Genomic DNA, 13,862 nt, shown 5'->3' on the forward strand with positions numbered 1-13,862 from the left:
GATAGACTGCCATCTATTTGACTGACGACTCGAATGGGTTACCTTTATATCTCTGTGATCGATTATGACTCGTTACAAGAGGCCTAGTGGTGCGCTTTCTTCAAGAACAGACAATCACGAGTAGGGCTTGAAAACGTACTTACCTGTCCGACTCAATTCTGCATGAAAAAAAGAAAAGAGACTATTTTTCATCTCTCGGATAAAGTTTGAGCTAAGTATCCAAATTGGACCAGGGTCCACGCCGGAGTACGTCGGTATCGCACCGGAGACATTTCACGTTTTGACCTCCAGCATAAGCAAGTGGCTTTGGCCCATCGATGACGGCAAATATCTCCGTGATGCAAGAAAACGTTGGAGGTCTCGTCATTCTCAGTGGCTACACTTGTCTCCGATAGCAGTCACCTTTGAGACAACCTTCCTGACAAGGCCAAGCCGGTGGATCATTTGCTCTACGATCTGCAGGGGATCGGCAAAGCTTCGTTGGAAAGCCATGAGTTACTAAGTTAGGATAAATGGCTTCGAGTAGGCTCTGCCGGACTTGCATCTATGGGAGACCAATAAAGACCTCAATTTTCGAGCGAGACTATCTACGGCATTATTTAGGCAGAACACTCTGCTTACACGTGTTGTGGGGATCTTTTATCGAGATGCAAATTGAGTCGACGGTGCCAAATCAAGCAAGCTGCTTATGGCTTGCCGTACAGAGATGGCGCGTCAAGAGTACCAGAGGATTTTCTTTACTTGTCCTCCTTTCTTTTTTAGAAAATGTTTTTTCCCTTTCATGGTGCTTCAGTGAAGCGGCTTGACGGCCTCTTCTGAGGGGGCCTGTTTCAAGAGCATCTGCTGGTATAAATTTCTCCGAACCCCTGTGAAGTCCCTTTGAACTCAAGACATCCACTTAAGCAGACGAGGTAATTCTCGAAGTGTTTTGCATCTCTTCATTGAACCAACCTCGCCGAATTCGCCATGGCCTCTTCCGAAGGTGCAGACTTCACAAACGTGACAGAAGCTTCGAACTTCCTTGGCGAACTCTTGGATGATACCGTGTTTCAAATTAACGGCAACGCCAGAGCGAGGTATTTCTGGTATGGCGTCTCGGCTTTCATTGGGGTTGTCGCGATTTTCAACCTGGCTTGGCGGCTGGAGTTGCGAAGAAGGTAAGAAGCCACACTCTCCTGAGAAGCCAGAATGGGTCCTTGAATGATTGAACCAATCTATCACACAGAAGATTCTCCAAGGCCCATTCATCAGGGAAATTCATTCGATGCGCCACAACTATCACTCAGCTGGCGCGACGGGCAACCTACCCTCAGGTGACACCGACTCACACCGCATACTGGTTCAAAGTCCCCCCCTTGGGGATTGTGTATCTGATCCTAGCCTATGCTTTGTTCATTCTCCTCTTGGAATTTGTGGAAGGTGAGGGTGTGACGGGCCCAACATGGTGGACCTTGGTTGGTGTTCGTGCCGCATGGCTCGCCGTTGCTCAAATGCCGTTAATTGTCCTGCTTGTCGGCAAGCACAGCCTCATCGGTCTTCTGACTGGAGTATCTTATGAGCGACTGAACGTTCTGCATCGTTGGGTCGCTCGCGGGATGCTTCTTCTCGTCACCCTACACTTCGCGCTGCTTGCCTGGGGATGGAGTCGATTTCCAGGACTTCAGTCCCTGGAATGGGCAACCGATGAGGCTTATCGGTCTGGTGTTGCAGCCTATGCCATCATTCTGTGGATGAATGTATCAGCCGTCGCGCCTCTGCGACACTGGTCGTGGGACTTTTTTGTCTTCCAGCACATCGTCACTTACATGGGATTTATCATCGCCATTGCCATGCATATCCCCGGAAGTGCCAATTACGCCCTCGTCTATATCTATGTTGCGGTCGCTCTTTATCTTGTGGAGCGACTGATCTACTTTGCTCGCTTTGCATTCACCAATTTCGGGCTGAGCAAAGTTGTGCTGCAGCCACTCGAGGGCGATGTCACCAAAATGTATGTGACAAATCGTCGTGTTCGGACATGGACTCCCGGAGCCCATGTCCTGATTGGCATTCCCCGATTCGGATTGATCCAATCTCATCCTGCGACAATCTTATCGACTCCAACCTCGCACAATGGGGACATGGTTTTGTTGTTGCGAGCATATCAGGGATTCACCCGGCGCATCTATCAGCAGCAGCATCAGCAGAAAAAGTTGCATGACAGTGAAGGAGCGGCCAGCATATCTCACCACGAGCGACAGTCTGGGAGCAAACCTGTAAGATTTGTCGCTCTAATCAACGGCCCGTATGGTGCATCTCATGCGGACTTTGCCTCCTTCGAGACTCTTGTGCTTGTTGCTGGTGCAACTGGAGTGACTTTCACCATCGCGAGCCTTTTGGATCTTGCGCACCGAGTCACTCGGGAAGTGGAAAGCGGGATGAGAAACTCTCCATTGCGTAAAGTGATTTTCATCTGGCTCGTCCGCAAGTCTGTCTGGGTGGAATGGATCTCTGATGAGTTGCGCAAGGCCACCGTGGACCTGGAACAAGCGCAGATTGGGTTTGAACTGCAAGTCTTTGTCACTCAGGCGGGCAGGCAGGAGACGACTCTGACAGGTCGCCCCGTCGTTGATTCTCAAGACCAGAATAGAGAATCGGAGGAAAAGTTCACTCTCAACGGACAAGTTGGCGAGATCTCCGGGCTGACGGTAGGTTTGGGGCGGCCAACTTGGAAGACGCTTCTTCAGGGCCATCTTTGCGAGGCCAGTGGGGAGAGTGCAGTGGGGGTGTGTGGTCCTTTGAGCTTGTCGGTGGAAGTGCGCCGGGAAGTTGTTTCGCTGAATGCTGACCGGACTCGCCCGGTCTACTTGCACGTGGAGAGCTTTTCATAGTGATTGATCCAAGCTTCCCACTCATGGTGATTCTGCCTCTTTGAACAGTCCCCCGAGCCTGTCATATCCATATATTCAGAATGAAAGCATGATGTTCCCAAAAAGATAATTGAAAGGAAGTCCAGCTATGTGATTTGGCTTTGCATCTCTACATAGGTGACCATGTCGAAGGTCTCAGGACTGAGTTTGGAAGCTGGAGAATCACGGCTCGAAACGAGATTTCCATAGCCTAGTCTTTTGCAATATACAAGTGGGAGAGGAGAAGTATCACACCTATTTGGTTCAGGCTTCGCATACCTTTGCCTGTACATATCTTCTTTTTGGGCCTGACCATGACGCTAAATCATGTACATAAGCTACTTTCCAAATCCCGCCTCCAAAATGTGTTTTCCAAGAGACATCATTCATTGTCTTCAACATTCCGTTGATCTGAGATTATTGTACTTGATTTCAATTATCACCCTCCAGGCTATCCTTCACGGTACATGTAGTCATGTACTAATGTCGTATACAAAATCGAACAACGTGGCGTCCTCCTCGCTGTCCGCTACCTAAAAGGGTTGAACAACCGCAGCTCGGAGCTAAGCCTCTTGTCACTGGACTTTTGCCGTATTATTTTGTTATTTTTTTTTTCCGATTTTCCTCTATATCCGCTGGTCTCTACAAATGGCCTGCTTACTGATAACGCCCGAATCCAGATGAGAGAGATCAGCTTGATTGAATGCCTTGCTGACCATTGCATCGATGATAATTGGTGGAATAGAGCATAGGTCCGCGTTAAGGTTTCTGTCCGGCACAAGTGGATATCTTACCAGTTGCCTTAATCTTCGCCAGGCGCAAGGAATAATGCCGGATTTACAAACTCCGTTAGTCAGTCATCAGAGGAAACAGCTCCGCCTGGAGTGTAGGCAATTCTCTGCTCGAATATTCAATTTTCTATGCGCGTTTGTGTGTGTTCAATATCAGAGTCAATGCTGTCCGTGTCATATTCGTAGGTGAAAAGGTGTGTTCCCAGAAGAGGATGCAACTCTGTGGTTGTTGCGCAGAGGGTCAGGATCTTACTCCCCTTCTGTTGGTTGCGTTGGAGTTCATTGCGATGTCTACATGTTTTACTTTCTTCATCGCTCAAGTATCGCACCAGATAATGATAAAGACAAAAGGTTTATTTCAAACCTAGCCACCACCACCACCAAGCGGAAACCAGCCTGGGCCCCCTGTACAAGAAGCTTGAATAGGCGTGAGATGACGGGAGAAGCACGCACCTACACAGTCGCATCATGTGGCCACGTGCACATCTTTTTATGAACTTCAAATACAACCACAACATCCTCTTTTCGGCAATAACAAAGTCTCCCTTAAGGAAAAGCTGCTTTTCCCTGAACGGGGTGAAGATCACCGACCTTCGGCCTGCATTAAGCCACCCTCGGACGAAATGTCTGCATTCGGATGTAGTAGTAAAGTGGTCTCGACGGACCCTTCTTTGATCCGAGTGTCCCCGTCGGTATTTGGCCACTGCCGGTCATTTTTGCATTCGTACTAGACAGCTTGGGGCAGTGTGGCGGACTACTGTAAAGCTGGCTATGGTAGTATTCCAAGATTGTTGAATGTGTCGGGCTCCACTTGCCTGTTTTTTTTTAATGCTACCCGGTTATGAAGAAAGAGGTGCCCAGGGATGTATCTGCGAATGCTGATGCAGATAGTAAGTGGGAATGCTGACTTGGGTGCTGGGAAAGTTGGGAATGGTCTAATCGAGTCGATGGCAGGATTGCCTTGACCGAATCGGTGGGACTAGCACACCTAGAGGTGGTCAGAAGATGGAGTTGGAAATGAGGGCTTGTTCTGGTCTGCACCAGTCAAGAACCACAGACAAGTTTGCATCTGACACCTATCGATCCTTCCCTCTCGACTTTTGAGAAAATAATTACCCCTAAAACCTCAAACGAAGCCTTGTCGTGATGACTGAATATAGGTAATGTGACACGGTCTCAGCGACATCCTATCCGTTTCCAAACCGATTTGTCTCGATACGATTCATCATTTCACATGGAAAAATTCATTCAATTGCCAATATTACTATGATCCACCCCGTAAACGATTCCATAACTGGTACCCGCTGCAATGGCACCAACAAGAAGTGTTTGCGCGGCGCCATAGAAACCAGCACGTTTACTTTTGAGAATAGCAAAGTTTTTGAAGAATCCAAACAGGAGGCAGACCACGACAGTGATGCCTATAGAGACGAAAAGCCCGTGAGTGGTGTTTTTCATGACAAAGTACGGAATCATGGGAAGTAGGCCGCCTAGAGAGAAGAACGCACAACCCATTAGCTCCGTCAGATGGTGATCAGCCCTTGAATCGAAGGGCGCTCATTTCAAAGGGACGAGCCACGTCAACGTACCGATGAAATATGACATGCCCATCGTAGCCGCCGAGATCCACGCGCGCGACACGTTGGGCTTTTCAAGTTTCAATTCAAAATCCATCATGAACTGTCCGGAGGGAGTCAGCGAGCCCCATTCTCTTACGATCTTGATGATTCTGCCTTCTGTTCAGGAGGGATGGGAGATCCCAGGGGAAAGAACACACCCGAATCCATTGTTCCGGATCTCGTGTCAAACACTCCACCACCGACTGACTGGCTTCTCTTGAGATTCCATACCCGTCTAGGATCTCCAAACACTCTTCTTGCTCCGCTCCTGGCTTGGTCAACACTTCTTCTCGCTCACGAGCCTCTTCGCTCGAGTAGTGATCCCGCTCCGTGACGGCTGCCAGGTAGGCTCCCAATCCCATTGAGATCGCGCCGCTGAATAGTTCAGCGAGTCCGCCGACGATGACAATCTTCGATGAGCCGAGACTCGACAGTCCGGCGGTGAGGGCAAATGGCACAGTCAGTCCATCGGCAAAGCCGATAGTGATGTCTCGGATGATATCTCCCAGACCAGAATGTCGCTCAGACGCCGCGTGCGTTGGAATCGGAGCTTCGCTCCTTGGCTCAAAGCTAGACAGGACCATTTTGTTGGCGTTTTTTAATGAAAGGCACAAGCGGAAACTTGCGCAGAGGAATAAGGTGTCGACAAAGATGATCCATTGCTCAAAGATGGCATCTTGGTCTGACTATTTAACCACCCACTGAGCTCGAGTACGGTCTTGTTATCAACACAGCAAGTACTCTGTGCTCATACTGTAGCTCAGTACCGAATGTTGTCTAGTTTTCTGTGCCACCAATCAGCCGGTGTGTATTTGCAATCATCCCAAGAACTGGCCTAGACTGCATCTTTGAGTGTGAAGCGTTCGGCAGTTGCTGCATGCATGCGCTCGGGTCCACTATCGGAGTCATCAGACTCAAGCTTTGCCAAGGGGATCGAAGTCGTGGAAATTATAAAGTGAGGAGCCAATGGCGGCCCTTGTATTACACATCAGTGCAGATGAATCCAGATTTGTGATGATGTCCACCGCCGGCTGTGGCGGGAACCTTGGACCTACAATCTCCAGCAAGGTGGGTGTTTTTGGAGTAATCACACCAAGAATCGGATCGGAGGAGGCACAGGGGAAGAGTTTTGATGGTTTGAATAGTGTGACCAACAGCCCACTCAAAGAGACAGTGATTGACGGATACGCCACTCAGTAATAACCCGATCCATCGCGATCGATTTCAAACCGCCAACCTATCGTGGTTGAGAGGAATGAAGTTTTGTAAATGTGCGGACAAGCCAACGTATGTGTGGGGGCAGTCTCAAGTATGCTTGATCCGTTACGAGGATGTCTGGCGAACAGGGGCGCTGTTTGAGTTTCACGATATCTTTGATGAATGTGGATGTACCCCTCAAGAGTCTGAGAGTTTGTCAGTAGCATCATGATTTGTGGCTAGACCGTGATCTACAAGACCATTCTCTTTCGCCGCAGTGCCTAGTGTCTACTCGTCCCGTGATGCGACCGATCAATGAGAACTTGGAGTCTGTGAGCGCTGGAAGCAGAAGTGCACAGAAATCTTTCCGCACTACCAAAATATGAAATTGTCAATTATTTGCGGACATTCTCGAGATGGCGCAGATATACACGAAGCGGAACAAAAGTAAAATCTATAAGAGGCAGACTCCAACTGAGATCCTGCATCATGACAGCCTGCGGCATTTGATCCAGGGCCGTAGTACTACCTGACGAGGTTTCATGTCACTGAAAGGACTTCAATCCCATTCCTTGGATTCGGACTCTACGTACCATGCCGACCCATATGTCAACTCGCGGAAGTCCTTTCCAGCAATGCCTTGCCGTGTCAAACTGACGTCTCGACAAAGTGTGATGATTGACTTGGTTCAAAAACTCTTTCTCCATCTCTAAGGGTCTTTCAGATCAATACTCACGATGCCGACTAGATTCAAACTCAATACCGGCGCCGAAATCCCGGCCATTGGGTTTGGCACATGGCAAGACGAACAAGCCCAGGAAGACGCCGTGACTGAGGCTCTGAAAGCTGGGTATCGACATATAGACACGGCCAGAGTGTGAGTGATCGATGCCTTAGCTTACCCCCCCCCCCCTCTACCTCTCCCTATCAATGAAAATATCGGTCATTAATGCCGACGCGAGAGACCAGATATCTCACCGAGAAAGCCGTTGGCAAAGCCATCAAGAAAAGTGGCATCCCACGTCATGAGCTCTTCGTCACGACCAAGTTGTGGAATCACCAGCATCACCCGGACGATGTTCCAGCAGCACTCCAGCAATCGCTCGATGATCTAGCGATGGACTATGTTGACTTATACCTGGTTCATTGGCCCGTTGCTTGGAAGCGCGGCGAGGATCTCTTTCCCAAAAAAGACAACAATTTCGTCTTGGAGGAGATTGACTTTGTCGACGTAAGGAATCGCAATACTTTCTGTGGAAGATCAGTTTGGCGGAAATTCGCTGACATGAACCCAAGACATACAAGGCCATGGAAAAGCTCTTGGACACGGGCAAGGTCAAAGCAATCGGCGTCTCCAACTTTTCTCACGCGGAAATGGAGCGGTTGCTGGAGAACACCTCCGTGGTTCCGGCGGTCCATCAGATGGAGTGTCATCCCTGGCTCCAGCAGCGTTCGTTCGCTGCGTGGCATCGACAGAGGGGCATCCATATCACGCACTACTCGCCACTTGGTAATCAGAATCAACTCTATCAAGCCAAGGGCGCTGTGGGCAAATTGATTGAAGAACCGACCCTCGCTGAAATTGGCAAGCAGTATGATAAAAGCGCACCTCAAGTGACTCTAGGTGGGTTCCGCCAGGCTCTGATGATCACATGGCGATAGAATAAAATGTGGCTGATTTGAAACTCGACGAAACCACGGCAGCTTGGGGTGTGACGCAGGGGCATTCGGTGCTTCCAAAGTCCAAGACCCCGTCTCGCATTCAAAGCAATCTCAAAGGCGATTTTCGACTGAGCCCGCGTGACATGGAAAAGATTCAACACCTTGATAGAAAGCTTCGCTTCAACGATAGCAGTGGGGACTTTGGACGAGACTTTTTCACTGATCTCGACGGCAAACAGCTATGAGACGGGCGAGACGTCAGTTGTATTTGCTCGGGCGTGGAAGGACCCCCCGATCCTGCCCATTTGCTCGAGCTCTACATCGGTCTCAACCCAGGACTGCGTACAATGCGACCAGACTAAGCAACACGTGAATGCCCAGGGACCGTGCAGCACCTTGAGCTAAGACCCAGGCTCCAATATAGTTTCAACTTCACAACGACTAGAAGCCGTAAAATATTTGAGTCTGGCAGACGTTTAAAACACCGGGTTCAATGACAGGGTATAAGGCATGTTCTTGATTCTATAAACACAATGCAAAGACCTCTCCATGCGAGACAGACAGTTGGAATAAGCTCACAGTATACTCTAAATGCTGTTGCTCGGCATTCAGTCCCAAGCATCGCCCCATCCATCCTCAATATCCTCGTCCTTGGGCTTCGTGTCGATTTTCTTCAAAGAAGCGACGGGTTTAGGTTTGGCAGCTGGCTTTCCTGTAGTCAAAGGTTTGGATAATCCTTTCGGCAGAGGCTTCTTTGTCTTCGCCTGGCTTTTCGCAGCCAACCAGCCTGCAAAGTCAGGTTCGCCGCCGTCATCGTAAGGAACAGCGGATGCTTTCGATGTGGAATCCGATAAAGACGGCTTTGGAGAAGCCACAGCTTCGGGGAAAGGATCCATGGCTTGCTCATCGTCTTCATTGATTGCGCCCCAAGCATCGAAGACATCCTCTCCCTCGTCGGCATCGTGCCAGTCATCTTGTTCCTGAGCCACAGGAGCGGGTCTATCTGACTGAGATCGTGCCAAAGGATGTGTAACTTTGTGGAGGGACCTGTTGATAGGCTCAGCCTGAGAAGACTGCGAAAGATTGACGGGATGTGGGACAGAGGCGGGCCGTGGAATTTCCTCCACAGCCTTTGTAGGGGCCGCCGCGGTTGCAATTTGGCCGTCTGCGGCAGCAAGCTTATTAGTGAAAGATGAAATGGCCCATCCAGCCCAGGATTTGTCGGTCGAGTTTCCGATGCGGGCATCTGATTTAGTGGGTTCGTTGGTAGACTGGGTGAGTGGTGGGATAACTGTTTCGGCCATGGTGCTGGCCGCTTTTCGCACACGCTGAACATACAGATCGAGGGTTTTGTTGGCTTGATCGCGCACGAGCCTACAGCCATGTTAGAAAGAAAGTAACAGGGATCTGGCTCCGCCTCAATCTTACTTTTCCTTATCCAGAAGCGCCGGGCAGATTGCTGGAAGAATCTTGCCCGCACAATCTTCTTCCGTGAATGAGTCTATCGTGGCAGCCAGAGCAAGCAGAGCGGCGTTTCGTGCATGGACGAATGGATCCCTGATAGATCTACCAAATGCGGCAATGAGTACCTTGGAGCGAGTCTGCCGAACTATTAGCCCAGGCACACCATGATTTGATTTTGTTTCCTCGCAGAGAAGTCGACACGCACACTTTGTCCCAGATTCTTGGCAATTTTACCCAGACAGATTGTGGTGTTAGTGCGGATACCAGGTTGCTCATCATTTGCTGTGCGGGCTAAAAATTTGAGCAAGTCTCCGTTGATGACCCTGTCACTGAGTTTGTTGATGATCGGCAAGACTGCCTTGACAGTCTGTTCACGAACCACAGGAGCAACATCTGTGAAACCAGTCGTCTGGAAGACATGTTAGTTGAAGCCTCTTTGCGAAAGATTACTGCGAGGCTGCCTACCATTTGCGGGAAGATTTTGTCGTTCACAACCTTCTGCGGCAGGTTGTCAATCATCAGCGGTAGATTGTCTAACAGACATACCCGTATGGCACGGTCAGGGTTTCCAAAGAGCCGAACAATTGCGGGTGTCACTTTTGCGTTGAATTCATCTGCTGAGAGCTTTGATCCGATTTTCAAGATGGCGCTGAGCACCTTGGGCCCACCGCCGCCAAACTCGACCGACTTTAGCAGCTCGGGAAGGACTTTCATCTTAAAGAAATCCTCCGGGAAATCGTCGGACAGGTTATCGAGTTCGCTAGTTGCGAGATCAGCCCTGCAATCAAAGGTCCACTCGACATCTTAAGAGGACTCACTTGATGAATTCGTCGCGCTCGGCCTCAGTCTTGAGCCCCAAATTCGCCATGTCCTCCGTCAGTCGAATTAGAGGTGTTTGGAAGAAGCCACCCTCTTTCTTGCCTTGCTCTACAAAGTGTGCTGGGCTGAGTCGTAATTTCGGGTTTGCTGCACAAAGTCGCTGTAGCTTGTGTGCATCTTTGGAGGAATATTTGTTGTCCTGCCGACTTGATCACCCCCGGCGAAGTTGCCGTTGTAAACCTCGAAGACTAAAATTCCAAGACCGTAGGCGTCCACTGCGGCCAGTGGATGGCGCTTGATGGCTTCCCAGCCACCTTTTGTGACTTCTGGCGGGGTGAAGCGGGCTGCATCAGGTACAAGGCTTCCGTATGTCTTGCAGTAGGTGTAAGCACAGAGGACCGTGTCAGACTCTCCTCTCAAAGACGACTCACGTAGATTACCGCATCGTCCTCTTTCATGGAGCTCAGAATATCGAATCCACCAAGCTTCCATTCTCCACTTTCACTCGTATAGATCGAGGATGCACGGACGGCGCCGTGTACCGAGGATGCATCTTCGTTGATGAATTTAAGCGTTGACTCCACACATGTCACACCGTCAGAAAGTTTCACCAAGCGAGATTATAATCGGAGGGTTGGGCTCACCGAGATCGCGTATATCCCCCATTTTGCGGTCTCTTCGCTGATGCTGCGTCGTTTCACATGCCATTGAAGCGGAACCACCCTTTCCGTGATGATGTAAAGATTCGTCTCATTCTATTCCCCAATCAGTCTCATGCCTCCAAATGCATGAAAATATCTTCTTAATTTCTCGGCTTCTATCACGCACTTCGATCGTATCCAAGACCTTGATCACACCCGGGTGCCGCAATGTTCTTGACTTGCGCACGGCATTCTTCGCGAGAGGTAGTCGAGATTTGTTCGCCGCAATATCGAAAGTGAAGACACTGCAATTGGAGCCATCTTCCTGCGCGAAGTCAGAAAAGTATCGTCAGTATATCGAGCCGTCACTCTGTCTCGTGAGATTTGGCTTCGAGGCCACCCTTCAAACGTAAAAGACAGCACCTGGTCACATACTCGTCTTGTTCCATTATGCAGCGCCCAGATAGAGTCGCCAATGTCCACTCTATCACCCAGTGAAACGGGAAAGGAACTGCCTTTCGCGATGGCAGACGCGACGGCTGACTTGAGGAAGTCCATCAAAGCGATGCGCTGGCCACTTTGAGGCGGATAGTGGTTCGAAGTGGATAGCTGCGAACGATGGTCGAGGGGAAAGAAGATGATCCAAATCCTTGAACTGGCAATACTTTTCTTCAGCTGTTGCAGAGGATGTGATGATTCTTATCACTCCGGCGTACCTGAGTCTATTCCAAGCCAGCCGTGGCTTATGTGACGGGGGTTGTCTTCCATTTAATTGTTGATGCGCCAACCCCCCACCTTATCGCGCGGAAGCTTAAGGCGGCCTCAGGCAAAGGGGGCCACGGGGGGTCCACCACGTTGATTTGGGCCGTCATCCGCCGCATTCGCCCTTCGTCATTCTCTCTCCACTTCGCATTTGCTCTCGTGTCGCGGTCTTGATGCCGACTTGCGCCCGAGGTTCACCACCACGGCTCACACCCTGGTCCCAATTCAACATCGATCATATGATGGCCATATCGGGAGGACAAGTTGACAGGTGCGTATTTGCGGCCCTGCATCTTCCTATATATTACAACATACAAGCACCTGAGACGCGTGCTCCTTCTCCTGTGATGCGAACCTGGTAAAAGGTCAGACTGCGCATTCTTGAGAACTACAACGCCCTTGCGTAAAGTGACCGAAGGTACTCAACTTTTCAAGGATGTCTGTTCATGCTAGAGAGTGTCGGCCGCATTTGCACATATTCTCGGGGGGAAATATCTGAATTCCATGTCACTCTTCATATCTCCCAAGCTGTCCATGTCTGAGGACTCACCCTGACCTCCGTGGAATCCATGGCCCGGAGCATCCAGCACCCATCCACTCTTTCCCAACTGGTCCTTTTCGCTCGTCGACACCTCATCACTACTCGGGCATGCTTTCATCACTATTTCGTGCAGACACACGACCAAGGCAAGAAGGTCTAAGCCCGAGAACATGGCTTCCCTTGCTTCAGGGCACAAAGTTCGTTTCCCTCTCGGAATTTGAAAATGTGACGACCTTGGGCGAAGGAACAGAGGACTCCGATTCTCTGCGACTTCTCGTGTGCAAATCATCACAAACCCCACGGTGGGCCTCTGGTCCACGGGGGACTTTGTGCAGCCGCCTTCTGGGGTTCCTGGGCTCGCTTTACTTCCATGAGGGCCTAAATGGAACTAATGGCTGCGGTTGACAGAGATGCTCGTTGCTGGTTCTCGCTGCTACGAAATAGGGATGCTTACGTGACCGAGTGGAGGCAGTGACTGGTTGGGATTCCCGTGAGTGGATTGGGCTTGTTGGGTGTGGACTGCGCAGGGATTTGGAGATAAGCGTGGGATTTGGAGCCTCCAGATTCATTGTGTTGGCGATGCTTGACGGCGGTGGACTGACGTCTGAAGAGAGGCCAAAGCACCGCGGTCCAGCGAGTGGCAGATGTTGTTCTTGAGGCCTGAATGACGACCAAATAAGAAACTGAAAAGACCTGAGGAGAACCGATGAGCTCGGTCAATTGTTGTTTGTGCATTACTTCGAGTGATCCAAGACTGACTTTGGGGGGGGAAAAGGGTATCGAGCTTGCAGTCGCCAGCAAGAAAAGTGGATTAACTCGGCGATCTTCTGTATCGATACAGACCCAGAATAGGCAATAAATCTCGTTACATGCATCACTAACTTCGAAATCTGGTCCTCAACTGAAAACGTTCCGTCACAAGCGCCAGCGGATCCCAGGCATTAGCGACACTCGATTTCGCCCATGCACACAGGTACAGTATCTTGCGGCACGCGGATACCGAGGTTGGAGTTGACTTGATAACGAAGACGGGGAAAATAACAGAACCAGCTCAAATATAGTCTAGATCTTGCCTCTGCATTTTCAAAGAAATGCGCCACCGGCCATGCTGTGCTATTGTCTCTACTGGATCGCTTTTGACAGATCCCTGAAAAATATTGCTCTAGTACATTCAACCCATAGGAAAACTTCTTATAGCAAATCTTCTATGGTAATACATGTTGTAACGTGTGTGGGATCTATGTGGCTGCTCCTGAGTGACGACTCCCTGGACGTAGCATATTTTGTGCGACTCGAATTCCAAGTACAAGCGACTATCGTTGAATCTATCCGCGGATTCCTTCCGAAGGCACGCAGCCGTCTCATTCGCATCGCCCCAACAGGTTGCCGCTTCTTTCCCGTCGTAGCTGCCGTCCCTCGCTCCTTCTCCCCTTCTTCAGGCTGGGTGGCTCCGGAGCATACTTTGATCCTGGACCATT

At 50.1% G+C, this 13,862-nt stretch overlaps 5 protein-coding genes across 5 annotated transcripts; 2 read left to right on the forward strand and 3 right to left on the reverse strand.

Moving 5' to 3' along the window:
* Positions 1-966: 966 nt before the first annotated feature.
* Positions 967-2,870, forward strand: POX_d05721 (uncharacterized protein; the record flags this gene model as incomplete). Its single annotated transcript, XM_050114561.1, has 2 exons — positions 967-1,157; positions 1,226-2,870. The coding sequence occupies 2 exons, from the start codon at positions 967-969 to the stop codon at positions 2,868-2,870; spliced, it is 1,836 nt and encodes a 611-aa protein (XP_049969512.1).
* Positions 2,871-4,927: 2,057 nt separating this feature from the next.
* POX_d05722 (Vacuolar iron transporter 1) lies at positions 4,928-5,882 on the reverse strand (the record flags this gene model as incomplete). The annotated part of the gene is made up of 3 exons (XM_050114562.1): positions 4,928-5,169; positions 5,269-5,359; positions 5,457-5,882. The coding sequence occupies 3 exons, from the start codon at positions 5,880-5,882 to the stop codon at positions 4,928-4,930; spliced, it is 759 nt and encodes a 252-aa protein (XP_049969513.1).
* Positions 5,883-7,232: 1,350 nt separating this feature from the next.
* Positions 7,233-8,402, forward strand: POX_d05723 (putative oxidoreductase; the record flags this gene model as incomplete). Its single annotated transcript, XM_050114563.1, has 4 exons — positions 7,233-7,372; positions 7,465-7,726; positions 7,792-8,119; positions 8,200-8,402. 4 exons carry the CDS (start codon positions 7,233-7,235, stop codon positions 8,400-8,402), a joined length of 933 nt encoding a protein of 310 aa, XP_049969514.1.
* A 363-nt stretch (positions 8,403-8,765) lies between these two features.
* POX_d05724 (uncharacterized protein) lies at positions 8,766-11,639 on the reverse strand (the record flags this gene model as incomplete). Its single annotated transcript, XM_050114564.1, has 10 exons — positions 8,766-9,531; positions 9,586-9,758; positions 9,827-10,030; positions 10,087-10,381; positions 10,440-10,587; positions 10,656-10,812; positions 10,872-11,018; positions 11,085-11,195; positions 11,269-11,406; positions 11,517-11,639. 10 exons carry the CDS (start codon positions 11,637-11,639, stop codon positions 8,766-8,768), a joined length of 2,262 nt encoding a protein of 753 aa, XP_049969515.1.
* Positions 11,640-12,834: 1,195 nt separating this feature from the next.
* POX_d05725 (uncharacterized protein) lies at positions 12,835-13,119 on the reverse strand (the record flags this gene model as incomplete). The annotated part of the gene is made up of 1 exon (XM_050114565.1): positions 12,835-13,119. One exon carries the CDS (start codon positions 13,117-13,119, stop codon positions 12,835-12,837), a length of 285 nt encoding a protein of 94 aa, XP_049969516.1.
* Positions 13,120-13,862: the final 743 nt, after the last annotated feature.

Source organism: Penicillium oxalicum, chromosome IV, assembly GCF_001723175.1.
Source record: "Penicillium oxalicum strain HP7-1 chromosome IV, whole genome shotgun sequence".
Classification (NCBI taxonomy): domain Eukaryota; kingdom Fungi; phylum Ascomycota; class Eurotiomycetes; order Eurotiales; family Aspergillaceae; genus Penicillium; species Penicillium oxalicum.